General features: G+C 35.8%; 1 protein-coding gene across 1 annotated transcript; it reads left to right on the forward strand.

Moving 5' to 3' along the window:
* The first annotated feature begins 2,415 nt into the window (after nt 1-2,415).
* On the forward strand, nt 2,416-5,146 carry LOC131432110 (DNA helicase MCM8). The gene is made up of 3 exons (XM_058598200.1): nt 2,416-2,765; nt 2,819-4,531; nt 4,586-5,146. Exons 1-3 carry the CDS (start codon nt 2,477-2,479, stop codon nt 5,086-5,088), a joined length of 2,505 nt encoding a protein of 834 aa, XP_058454183.1. The 5' UTR covers nt 2,416-2,476; the 3' UTR covers nt 5,089-5,146.
* Nucleotides 5,147-13,319: the final 8,173 nt, after the last annotated feature.

Raw genomic sequence — 13,319 nt, forward strand, 5'->3', positions numbered from 1 at the left:
TCATCATCTGTAATTCCAGAATCGGATAAAATTCACCAATTTTGTATGGGACCTTAACTCCTGTAATATTTGTTTTTGAAGTTTGATTTGGTCTTTTTTGAGAAAATGATTGAGCTTTGAGAAACGATTCGATACTGGAACCGGAATTCTAAAATCGGTGTAGCCGAAATCAGTTAAATTCACCTGAGGAGTATGTGGACATCTTTGAGAAATTGTAGTGCGAATCAAAATTTGGGGGTACATTCCGAATCCAAAAACGAAACCGCTCAAACTGAAATAAATTTATTTGGTAATCGACTATCCAAATCTGCAAACCCGATAAACCTGATTAATTTATGTGAAATGGACATTTTTATACTAATCACCCTGCATTTTCTAAACCAGAAGTCGGATCTGACTAAAAAGTAAGAGGTTTTATAGGATTTTAAGACCTCTCATTTGAATCATAGATGATTCTTAGATTTCATTTGAATCTTAGATCGGTTCAGCCATCTACGAGAAAAATTAATTGCATCATTTTAATTTCGTTTCACATATCATCCTGTGGTTCCGCAATCAGAAGTCGGATCCAAACGTAATTCAGGAACCTTGTTTGGGAGTATACGACTTTTCATATGAATCTGAGTTTGTAGAAAACGGTTTAACCATCTCCGAGAAAATTGAGTGAAATTATTTGTCACACACGCATTTGCTGATCTCGACGAACTGAGTCGTATGGTATATGGAAGTCATGTTCTACAAGCATTTATTGCTGTAAATAGTTTAAATCAATATAATTATGGAATTACTTCCAACTCGATAATGCTGGTATCATCTGGTTTACATATGCCATATTCGAAAGATTATGTTGCCAAAAATGAACCGTGCTAAAATTGGTCCGAGGCAAATTGTCATAAAAAAGGATGCTGTACACAGTCTTTTTGGTACCTAGAAACAATTATATGTAACAGTATAAAAAATCGTGTTTCATGTTGCTCCCAAGCATTGCTTTTTCATACAGCGCTCAAAATTCCTTCTACTGGAATAAGGCTTACACAAAAATATCAATATCTCCGTTAAAAATGGACGGATTTTAACAATCTATGGCTTGTTGGATAGGTATAACCGAGCGAAATCTAAGTCTGGAAACATATTCTGTTTTCAAGGTCAAATGTGACAGATACTGTCAAAAAACTGAAAATTTTGACATAAAACTCCGTATAACTCAAAAAGTAAACATCCGATCTCAAAACCATTCAATAGCGTTTTGGGTGACGGGGAGACCTTTCATTTGCGACTAGTATGATCAAAATCGGTCCAGCCATCTCTGAGATCTCGACCTCTTAGTTGACAACACACATACAGACACACACACACATACACACACACACACACACACACACACACACACAGACATTTGCTCAGTTCGTCGAGCTGAATCGATTGGTATATGACATTCGGCCCTCCGGGTCTCGGAAAATTTTTCGAAAGTTTGAGCGAATTCTATACCTATTTTTTATATATATAAAAAAAGGTAAAAAGATGAAACTGGCGAAAGTCTGCGAAAAAATCGATTTTAAAAAGGTTGCAAAATATGGTAGCAGAGGTATTTTGGCCCACTTTAGGATTGGTTTCATTTTGGCCCGCTTTGTTAAACATCCACCAATTGTAATATCTTCAAAAAACCCTTTCGTAATAGGAAATTTAATGTGATAAACTTCAAATTGATGCAACATTGGTTACTTAACATCGATTAAATCCATTGTTAGTCCATCCAAAATATATGATGTGGCCTAAATACCTCTGTTACCCTAAATGTCTTCAGCACGTTATGAAAAATCTGCTAATTTGCAGACTAATCTGCAGACCTGGCATCTCTGGTTGCTTGTGATAATTTCGCATAGCTGGCAGCTCTGGTTTTGTGTTGTTATTTCAAATTATTATTATTTTAGCAACGCATCGATTCGACATGGTTTCCAGTTTGAAAAGTTCCCGAAAGTATTTACTGACTATGCTTCCGCTGTTATAATAAAGATAAATAATAACGACATGCATGTACCTTCAAAAATTAATAAAAAATCTATCTCATACCCAGTACTTTCTGAAACGATCGCACTCACCGCTTGGTGGAGCGCGAGGTTCAATTCATCGTTAATATTTCTACTAAAGTGTATACTACCATATCGCTACTTTATAATGTTATTGTTTATAATGGTAATACTGTGTTCTATAGAAAATTACCGGATCTCCATCCGTTTCTTTATTTAATGTTTAATAAATTTGAAACTGGTTATTCTTTCTGAGAATTACGGATTATTCTTACGAACCGCACAAATTCAGGAAATTAAAAAATGCATATGAAGGTAATGATTAAAAAAATGTATACAATTTTTTATATTTTTATTTCAACTTGGCAACCCTGGCATTTAGTTTTGTTTATTTTCATTGCGGTTAATTTGCTTTGCCGGTGTTTTTGTCGGAGCTGTGGATTTCACTAATGGATTCCCCAGCCGGTCCATCCACAACTCGTGGAGAACGCGGCATAAAAGGGTCGCGGGGTGGTGGACGATCTTGGCGTGGCTTTTGGAAACCATATAATCGTAATTTTCGTGGGCCTCCTCGTGAAAAACCTTTAGGTTATGGTCTTCCAAAAATGCCACAGGATGGTGAGACAGATAATTCTGTCGCTTTCCCAAGCATTTCCCAAGCAACTAAATTGCTTACGATTATGCTGGAAAATGAACCTTGTGAATATCTCGGCTGGAAATTATATTTTCCACAGGAAGGTAAGGTAATTTTACTTTCCTAGTACTTGTTTACAATACAATTTCTTTTCTAGCATATTTTGAAGGTTCGCAGACGCTAAACAAAGTTCAGACAATGGAACGTCTCTACAAAAGAAACGCTACAGTGTACGATGTAGATGAAATTCGGAATAATTTTTGGTTCGAGTTGAATATAGAAACTGTGGAAAATGACGCTGATATTAAACGGGAATGGCCAACATTTCGTCAGGATATGGCAGATAATCCGGAGCATACGCTCTCGGTGTGTGGGTTAGCTATGCACCAGAATATAACAAAACTGATTTTACAGGACGATAGTTCACAACTCTCCGAACTGTCTGCATCTGGCAACAAACTTATGTTGCAACCGATTCGGCCCCGAGTAATTGGTCACGGTCCTGAAGGACATTTGCGAAATATGAAGGTTAATAGTTTTGGTAAGCTTATAGCAGTTCGTGGGACAATTATTCGAGCAGGACCTTCTCAGATAGTTAACACTTGGATGGCATTTCGATGCTCACTTTGCCAAGGACAACAAGTTATTCGACAGACAGACGGAGTTTTTGTTGTACCTACTTCATGTAGGCAAGGCTGTAGAGCTAGGAGCAATTTCATTCCACTGCGATCCTCGATTTTCACGCGAACAGAAGCTTTTCAAACAGCTCGATTGCAGGAGTCTATGCTTGGAGCTCGTTCCGTGCATGGCCAGGTTCCTAGAAGTATTGAGGTTGAACTTACCCATGAATTGGTCGATTTAGTGTGTCCAGGGGATGATATCACAATAACGGGTATTCTGAAGGCACGACCACAAGAAGAAAGTACCATGAAAGCTAAAAGCACCGCTAGTATGTACAAAATGTACATGCAAGCCGTGGGCATTAGAAGTAACAAAAATTCAAAGACTAGTTGGCATAAGGCAGGCGATTTCACTGATTTAGATCTTGAAGCTATCCAAACCATTCGCGCTGAACCCTGTCCGTTTCGTCTTATGGTGCATTCTCTGAGTCCTAACATTTATGGTCATGAAATGATCAAAGCTGGACTTCTGTTGGGACTCTTCGGTGGCTCATCTCTTTGTGGAAGTCGACGTTCTGAAATTCATGTCCTAATCGTAGGTGATCCTGGAATTGGAAAAAGTCAAATGCTTCAATCGTGCGCCGACGTTTCTCCGAGAGGAATATTTGTTTGTGGAAACAGCACCTCTAACGCCGGTCTAACCGTGTCAGTAAGGATGGAAAAAGGATCTGGTGGATCATTGGAAGCCGGTGCTCTTGTTTTAGCCGATCAAGGTGTCTGTTGTATTGACGAGTTTGACAAAATGTCAGGCAATCATCCGGCGTTGTTAGAGGCAATGGAGCAGCAAGTGGTAAGCGTTGCCAAAGCCGGTGTCATTTGTTCACTACCAGCACGAACGTGTATTTTAGCAGCAGCCAATCCAGCCGGAGGACATTACGATATATCAAAAACCGTAATTGAAAATATCAAAATGAAACCTGCTCTTTTGTCTAGATTCGACTTAGTGTTCATTCAACTAGATCGACATGACGCTCATTTGGATAATATTCTGACCGCCAACATTCGTCGTTTGCACGGTGTTACAGATGGTCAGAATCCACATGGAGCTGCCTTCCAAGCAGTTCTATCCGGTATGAGTGGTGTCGATTCGGGAAGCATACCCGAAGGGGCCCCGTTACAAGATCGTTTAAAATTGAGAGGTGGTGAAAAGTTGGATCTATTGCCTCCTGAACTTTTGCAAAAGTATATTGGTAAGTTTTCTATGATGTTTAAGTTAAAAATTTTAACTGTTCTGTTCACCATAGCTTACGCGCGGAAGAACGTAAATCCAAAACTAACGGAGGAAGCAGCGGATGCGATAAAACATTTTTATGAAGCTTTGATCAGTGCTCAGCAAGGTATGGATAAACTACCGGTGACCACTCGGCAACTGGAAGCACTCATACGTCTCACTCAAGCTCGTGCACGGATTAATATGGAATCGGTGGCTACGATCAAGCACGCCCAAGATGTTATCGACATACTGCGGTTCAGCATGGTCGATGTGTTTAGCAATGAAGCGGGTGACCTGCAACCGAATCGACAGATGAACGGACTCGGCACCAGTCAGGCTAGTATGGTGAAACGGTTCACACAGGTACTGCGAGACAAATCGAGAGCACTGAATAAAACCATTTTCTCAGTTACCGAGTTAAAGCCATTAGTCGGCAGTATGGGGGCCGAATTTAATCGGTTTCTTGACACGCTTAACTGTCATGGTATTCTATTGAAGAAGGGTAAAGATCTGTACAAATTCATGGATAATTGAGTACATTCCGAATGTGCTGAATATGTTGATTTATAAATTATTTCAAATAAATATTGTTTTTTTCTTAGAATAGTGAATTATTTATTCAAAAATATCCTGGGTTTTTTTGTACGGTAGATTGAGTAGGGTTTCACAGAGTACTGGTACATGTTACCTTTTCGTAGTAGCGGCTCTTCGAAACTCGGTTGAAAAGCAAAATAAAACATAACCTCTTTTCCGGTATGCAGCAATTCGGTAACAAAAATTTTTGGCCTAGAATATTTATTTTAATAAATTTCACAATGAAATATCATGTCCAGGGCCTTACGACGTTTTGAAATGGCTTGCTGACTCACTCCCAACGATTTGACAAGCTCTTCTTGGGTTTGGTACGAATCTTCATCAAGCAATGCTTCTAGTTGTTCATCTTTGGAGGTTTTATCTCTTCCACCACCATGTTTGTCTTAGTCATCGAAATCACCATTTTTAAAACGTTGGAACCACTCCCAACACGTTCTTTTACTCAGAGTAGCATCACCGTAAGTTTCTGAGAGTATTCGATGCGCTTCAGCTGCATTTTTTTCGAATTGTAACAGAAAAGTTAAACTTCCCGCAAATGGCGAGAATTGGGCACATAAACAGACATTTTCGAGCGTGAATAATACGAAAACAAGACTTCTGTGAAGTTACCGACAAAAAAGCTCACCGACCAAAACTCTCACCGACCAAAATACTCATTTTTAAAAACTCTCTCTCAGAAAAAAGGCGGGTTGGTAATGTCAGAGACATAACTGGATGTCGTGAATACGAAAACAACTGACATGTTCCTTAACACTTCTGAATATCAATTAGTTGATCAAATGTATGAAATTGTATGTAGAATTTGAAACGATGCACCTAAACTAAAGTACAGATTAGTTACATTTAACATTCTGAAACACAAATATTATGAAATAACCAGTATAGGTCTTTATAATAAAATAATGGTGGCTCTGAAAAGAACCTTTTATGAAAGCGTTTGTGATGGAGAGTGATGAGTTGAATTCGAAATCCGATGGATGCCGCTGAATTCCAGGCTGAATTGTTGTACGTGGGTGCGATACTGATATGGTTGGTGTAGGTGTATTTACCTTCGATTGGCGAACAACAAATCCTAACAGTTGTTTTTTCATCAATACAAATGACTGGCAGCTGTGACTTAATCGCTCTTGTCGGAGACGAAACTAGCTTTGCAAACGACACAAAATACATCTGCTCGCAGTGGCGATAGAATCCAAAATGATCCAATTTTTGTTAAGAGCTTTCTTTTTACGTGATTTCGTTTGTAGCTTTTTCACTAATGGGCAGTCATAGCGGCTATAAAAATAGCCGCATACAGAATTTAAATGTCGATTATTTCATTTCGGATTTGCATAAATTATTGAAAGAAACTATCAATATGCTGTAGGGATTCGTTTCTAGCATTCATAAGGACCAAATTGAGGAACTCACTACGATATTCACCACTTTTCGGAACATTTTTCTCAAACGACTTGTTGTACAGCAGCAGATATTTTGTTCTCTTCCTCAGAACGCGTTCTGATTGGCTGGTGTTGACATGGATGAAATGAGACAGATTTTTCAATAGTGTACTGTTGAAATACTTCAATACTTTTGCTATACACGTTTAAGTTGAAAAATTTCAATTCTATTGGTAGTTAGCTATATAAATCCTTTCACAGTTCACTGAGCTATGAGCTTTGAAAATACGAGAAAGGCAAACGCGCCTCATGAATTATCCTCTTTGATACTCGTTTATACCAAACATTTCAGAAAAGTTTAATTTTGAATTAGATGAGATTGTGCCACACAACTGATAATTTTATCATAAAATTGTGAGCATATTTCCGATGGCATGTAGCAAAAATTATGTTGATTCGTTAGATACAACAAGAGATATTCACGATCAAAAACTTATCACTCTCTTAGAGGGTAATTTTTTTTTTTTTTTTTTTTTTTTTTTTTTTTTTAAAATAACTATTTATTGGAATATGAGTTAAAATTAAATTATTAAGATTTAAATTGGGTGTTCAGCCACAAGTGGTGACTTTTCAGCCCTGTTATATATATATATATATATATATATATATATATATATATATATATATATATATATATATATATATATATATATATATATATATATATATATATATATATATATATATATATATATATATATATATATATATATATATATATATATATATATATATATATATATATATATATATATGATTTGGTTATTACCATGAAGACATCATTTGCTTCCGCAATTCTGAGATTTTTGTGTAGGGAAAATTCTAAACCTACTTGTATTGTGTAATGGGGAAAAGGAACTTATATACTAACTTACTAACTAATACAGAGAGCGAATCGATTCAATTGAAGATTGCATCGATTTTTGTCGGAATTTGCTTATAATATTATGTGACATTACATCTAATGGTTCTATATTTGTGAGTCTGTGTAACTCATTTGTACTAAACCAGGGAGGACGCTTCAGAATCATTTTCAGAATTTTATTCTGAATCCTTTGAAGCGTTTTCTTCCTGGTGGAACAACAGCTTGACCAAATTGGTACCGCATAAAGCATGGCTGGTCTGAAAATTTGTTTATAAATTAACAATTTGTTTTTTAGACAGAGCTTAGAATTTCTGTTTATAAGAGGATATAAACATTTAATATATTTATTACACTTTGCCTGGATTCCTTCAATGTGATCCTTGAAAGTGAGTTTTTTGTCATACGTTAAACCTAAGTATTTAGCTTGATCAGACCATGTCAATTCCAAGCCATTCAATTTGAGAATGTGATTATTGTTTGGTTTAAGAAAAGAAGCTCTTGGCTTGTGAGGAAAGATAATTAATTGCGTTTTTGCTGCATTTGGTTTAATTTTCCATTTTGACAGATAATCACTGAAAATATTTAAACTTCTTTGTAGGCGACTGCAGATCACTCTTAGATTTCTACCTGTGGCTAACAGACTTGTGTCGTCACAGAATAGCGATTTCTGACAACCAACGGGTAGATTTGGAAGATCAGAAGTGAAAATATTATACAAGATTGGAGCTACACTCGAACCCTGCGGAACACCGGCTCGTACGGGTAGCAATTCAGATTTACAATTCTGATAGCTAACCTGAAGAGTACGATCAGTTAAATAATTTTGAATCATTTTGATCAAATAAATAGGAAACTGGAAATCAGACATTTTTGCTATTAAACCTTTGTGCCAAACACTGTCGAATGCTTTTTCTATGTCTAGAAGAGCAACTCCAGTGGATAACCCAGAAGATTTATTTGATTTTATCATGTTCGTTACTCTGACAAGTTGATGAGTAGTTGAATGTTCATGACGAAATCCAAACTGCTCTGGTAAAAAAATTGAATTCTCATTTATATGAGTCATCATTCTTAACAAGATAATTTTTTCAAAAAGTTTACTGATAGAAGAAAGTAAGCTAATTGGGCGATAACTTGATGTTTCTGCTGGGTTTTTATCAGGTTTTAGGATAGGAATTATTTTAGCATTTTTCCATCTTTTTGGGAAGTAAGCTAATGAAAAACACTTGTTGAAAATTTTAACCAGGAGTCTCAAGGCAACATCGGGAAGATTTTTAATAAGAATATTAAAAATTCCATCATTACCAGGAGCCTTCATGTTTTTAAGTTTGCTAATAATTGATTTAATTTCATCAAAATTCGTCTCAATAATGTCATCGTGTGATAACACTTGGGTTGAAATATGATCATATTTCAGTGAGACTTCATTTTCAATAGGACTCACAACGTTCAAATTAAAATTGTGGACACTCTCGAACTGCTGAGCAAGTTTTTGAGCTTTTTCGCCATTTGTAAGAAGTATTTGATTTCCTTCCTTGAGAGCAGGAATAGGTTTCTGAGGTTTCTTAAGAACCTTAGAAAGTTTCCAGAAAGGTTTAGAATATGGTTTAATTTGTTCAACTTCTTTAGCGAAATTTTCATTTCGCAAAAGAGTAAATCTATGTTTAATTTCTTTTTGTAAATCCTTAACTATGTTTTTCATAGCAGGATCACGAGAACGTTGATATTGTCGTCGACGAACATTCTTCAACCGAATGAGCAGTTGAAGATTGTCATCGATGATAGGAGAATTTAATTTAGTTTGAGCTTTGGGAACTGAAAGATTTCTAGCTTCGATAATATAATGATTCAAATTATCAATTGCTGTGTCGATATCCGCAGAATTTTCTAAAATAGTTTCATGATCCACATGATTTTCAATGTGAGATCTGTAATCCAACCAATTTGCTCTATGATAGTTGAAAATAGAACTAATTGGATTAATTATAGCTTCGTTGGAAAGTCTGAATGTTACAGGAAGATGATCTGAGTCAAAATCAGCATGAGTAATCGGTTCACTACAAATGTGACTTTGATCTGTTAGAACCAGATCAATTGTAGACGGGTTTTTCACGGAAGAGAAACAAGTAGGATTACTGGGATGAAGAACTGTAAAGTAACCAGCTGAGAGTTGATTATGAAGTATTTTACCATTACTGTTATTTTGCCTACAATTCCACTGGACATGCTTAGCATTTAAGTCCCCTATTACGAAAAATTTCGATCGATATCTTGTAAGTTTTTGCAAATCGCCTTTAAAGAAATTTAATTGTTCGCCGGTGCATTGGAATGGCAAATATGCTCCAGCGATGAAATAAATTCCATGAATGGTTTCAACTTCGATTCCCAAGCTTTCAATAACTTTAGTATTGAAAGAAGGTAAAATTCGATGTTTAATTTGCCGTTGGACAAAAATGGCAACTCCACCACCAATTCCAGTAAACCTGTCAAATCGATGAACCACATAATGTGGATTACTTTTCAATTTTACATTTGGTTTAAGAAAAGTTTCTGTCACAATGGCAATATGAATTTTGTGAACTTTGAGAAAATTATAAAATTCATCTTCACTCGATTTCAAAGATCGAGCATTCCAATTTAAAATATTCAAATAATTATTTAACATCACTGTTAAATTTTAAATTCATTATAATATTATTTGCAAATTTCCATCCGATTTGAAATGCTTCAAAAAGTGATGAAGTCGAATTCATTTGGATGATCATTTGAAAAAGTTGATCTTGTAGGTAGATCATTTTATTTTCAGTTATATCGCCTAAATCGACTTCATTTAAAGAAGCGAATGGCATTGAAGGAATATTTGTAGGTAGACTGCCATTAGAAGAAGATGATTTGGTCGGTCTACCTATTAATAAATTGTTTTCGTTAGAAGAAGAACTGCAAGGCGGTCCTGTGTTTTGATTATTTACATTAGAAGAAATAGGAGATAGATTTCTACCTAATATACCAGCATAACTGACATTAGAAGAAGATGATGACGAGGTCGATCTACCTGTCAATAAATTGTTTTCGTTAGAAGACGAATTGGCAGGTGCCTTAGAAGAATTTTCAGGTATGTTCTGTAAATTTAAGGTCGTTGATTTGACTTGTTGTCTAAGCGAACGAGCGTTTAAAATTTTTTCCCTGACAGGACATTTCAAATAATTGGATTTATGATTTCCATTGCAATTTGAACATGAAAATTTATCAGTGGTTTCATTCATTGGACAAGCGTCTTTCGAATGCGATTTACCACAATTCAAACACCGTATATCCATATGACAATTTTTGGTTCCATGACCGAAGCCTTGGCAACGACGACATTGCGTTAAGTTTGCAATACGATTATGCCGTTTATAATGTTCCCAATAAATTTTAATGTGGGAAATGAAACGTACTTTTTCTAAAGTTTTCAAATTGTTTACATCACTTCGATTGAAGTGTATTAGGTAAAGTTCATGGGAAATTCCAGAGCGTGGTTTAGAAGTACCATTCGCTCTTTTTTTCATAAGTATTACTTGGGAAGGGGCAAAACCAAGCAATTCTTTTAGTTCATTTTTAATTTCATCAATACTTTGATCATTTGATAATCCTTTCAAGACAGCCTTGAAAGGTCTGTCTGATTTTATATCATATGAATAAAATTTATGAAGTTTTTCGGACAAATATCGAATAAGACTTTCGTAATCTTCCAATCCATCCACCAAGACTCGACATTCTCCTCTTCGTCCGATTTGAAATGAGACTTTTACTTCCGGGAGAAAAGTAGAAAGCTCAGTACGGAATGCTTTGAAGTCGGAAATCATCACCGTCACTGGTGGCATAGATTGATGTTTCTTCCCAGAACGACAAGCGTCCATTTTGGGAATTTTTGAAGAATTTTCTTCTATGTCGCTACAATCGGATTCAGGAAGAATCTCGTAAATATTGTTAGACGGCATAGGATCAACGGAAGGGAAATCCGTCCGTTGTCTTTTATTTTTACATTCAGATTCTATAAGATCATGAATGTTATTAGAAAAATGTTGAATAACGGATTGTGATTTATTCCGTATTGAATTATTTTTAGCCTTAGGCTTGTTGCCTTTCCGGTTGGACGCAGGCATTTTTGAAATTAATGAAATTTTAAATTAAATTAACTAGGCTAAATTAGTCTTCGATTAGACTCCTAGCTAGCCTTAAAAAAGGCTGATTAATTTCTTAGTCACTCTAATATCACTCTTTGTATCACTTAGTCACTCTAATATCACTCTTTGTATCACTTAGTCACTTAGTTAGTGATTCAGGTAGCCTTGAAAAAGACTGAAGCCTTGAATCAATGAAACTCTAGGTAGCCAGAAAAAAAATTCCAGGAGCCAAGAGCTATACGCGTGCGGTGCGAACGACTGTTCAACACCGACTTAGAGGGTAAATTTTGAAAAGGCACCCCATAGTAAAGTAAGTCGACAAAAGCTCAGTGAGAAAAAGCTCATCTCAAATTAATCCCTATAAAAAATATACCCAATGCAGCGCCTCGCACCTCGCAGTGGTGGGAATCGTAAAAACTGGACATCAACGACCAAAACGGAAATTCTACTAAAACCAATATTTCTGAAAATAAAGTAATCTATTGCATGATACAAAGTATTTTCATTAAAACTAGAAAGAAAATTAGTTATGTTATTATATCTGAATTATATTTTTTATTTCAAATAAATTAATTATATTTTTTATTTTAAATCAAATAATCAAATAACATAGCCAAGCTGGCATCCTGCTGAAAAGGTTACTGATATATTCAGCTATCTTTGGGTACAGTGGTTCCTCTGAGAAATGGGTCAGAGTCGAGTAATATGCTGAAGAGTGTGAGTAACTGCGCGCGATTTATTTGTTGGACATGAAGAGATATCATGAGGAGTATTCCCACAGTAGACACATTTTTCAGAATTTCTACTGCACGATTCGTCCTTATTATTTTCTCCACATTTACCACACCTATCTTTATTACCACAGTGAGAAGCGGTGTGACCTATTCATAACACGTGGCACAAATAGAACCCTGATGTCAGCATCATCATTGATATCATCGAGAATTTCGTAGCGTTGAAGAACTAGTCGGATTTACTAATCTCGTCAACTCTTCGTCATATCAAACAATACAGTATTTTATACCCATTTGAATTCTATACCTCTAGTAGTATTAATGTGGAACACATTTTTGTTTTCTATATAGCGGTGCAAACTAGAAACTCAAGAAAAATACACGTAGAAATGAGGTCAGGTTTTGAACAATTACAGCTCAGTCAATTTTGTAGCAATCTATATGTATAAAAAGGCGGATGGGTAATGTCAGAGACATAACTGGATGTCGTGAATACGAAAACAACTGACATGTTTCTTAACACTTCCGAATATCAATTAGTTGATCGATTGTATGAATTATGAAAGCATTCTCCTTTTTCACATTTTTCGCAAAAAGCTTCACTTGGTCTCGATTACTGTGAATTTCATACAGCGAAAAGTGCACAAATCAAACAGTTCTAGATTTGCACTAAACTGAGGATATTTACCTTAGATTTGTGAGCAAGAAATCCTAATAGGTCTTTAGAAAACTTTTAGAGCCATCAGAACGGCTGATTTTGTGTGATGCTCTGTACCGTTGTCCACTTTTGGTTGTTTTTTCACCAATGCAAACAACTGGCAGCTGTGACGTAATCGCTCTTGTCGGAAGTGAAACTAGCTTTGCAAACGACACAAAATACATCTGCTCACAGTGGCGATAGAATCCAAACTGATTCAATTTTTGTGAAGAGGTTTCTTTTTACGTGATTTCGTCTGTAGCTTTTTTA

The sequence above is a fragment of the Malaya genurostris genome, chromosome 2 (assembly GCF_030247185.1).
Source record: "Malaya genurostris strain Urasoe2022 chromosome 2, Malgen_1.1, whole genome shotgun sequence".
Classification (NCBI taxonomy): domain Eukaryota; kingdom Metazoa; phylum Arthropoda; class Insecta; order Diptera; family Culicidae; genus Malaya; species Malaya genurostris.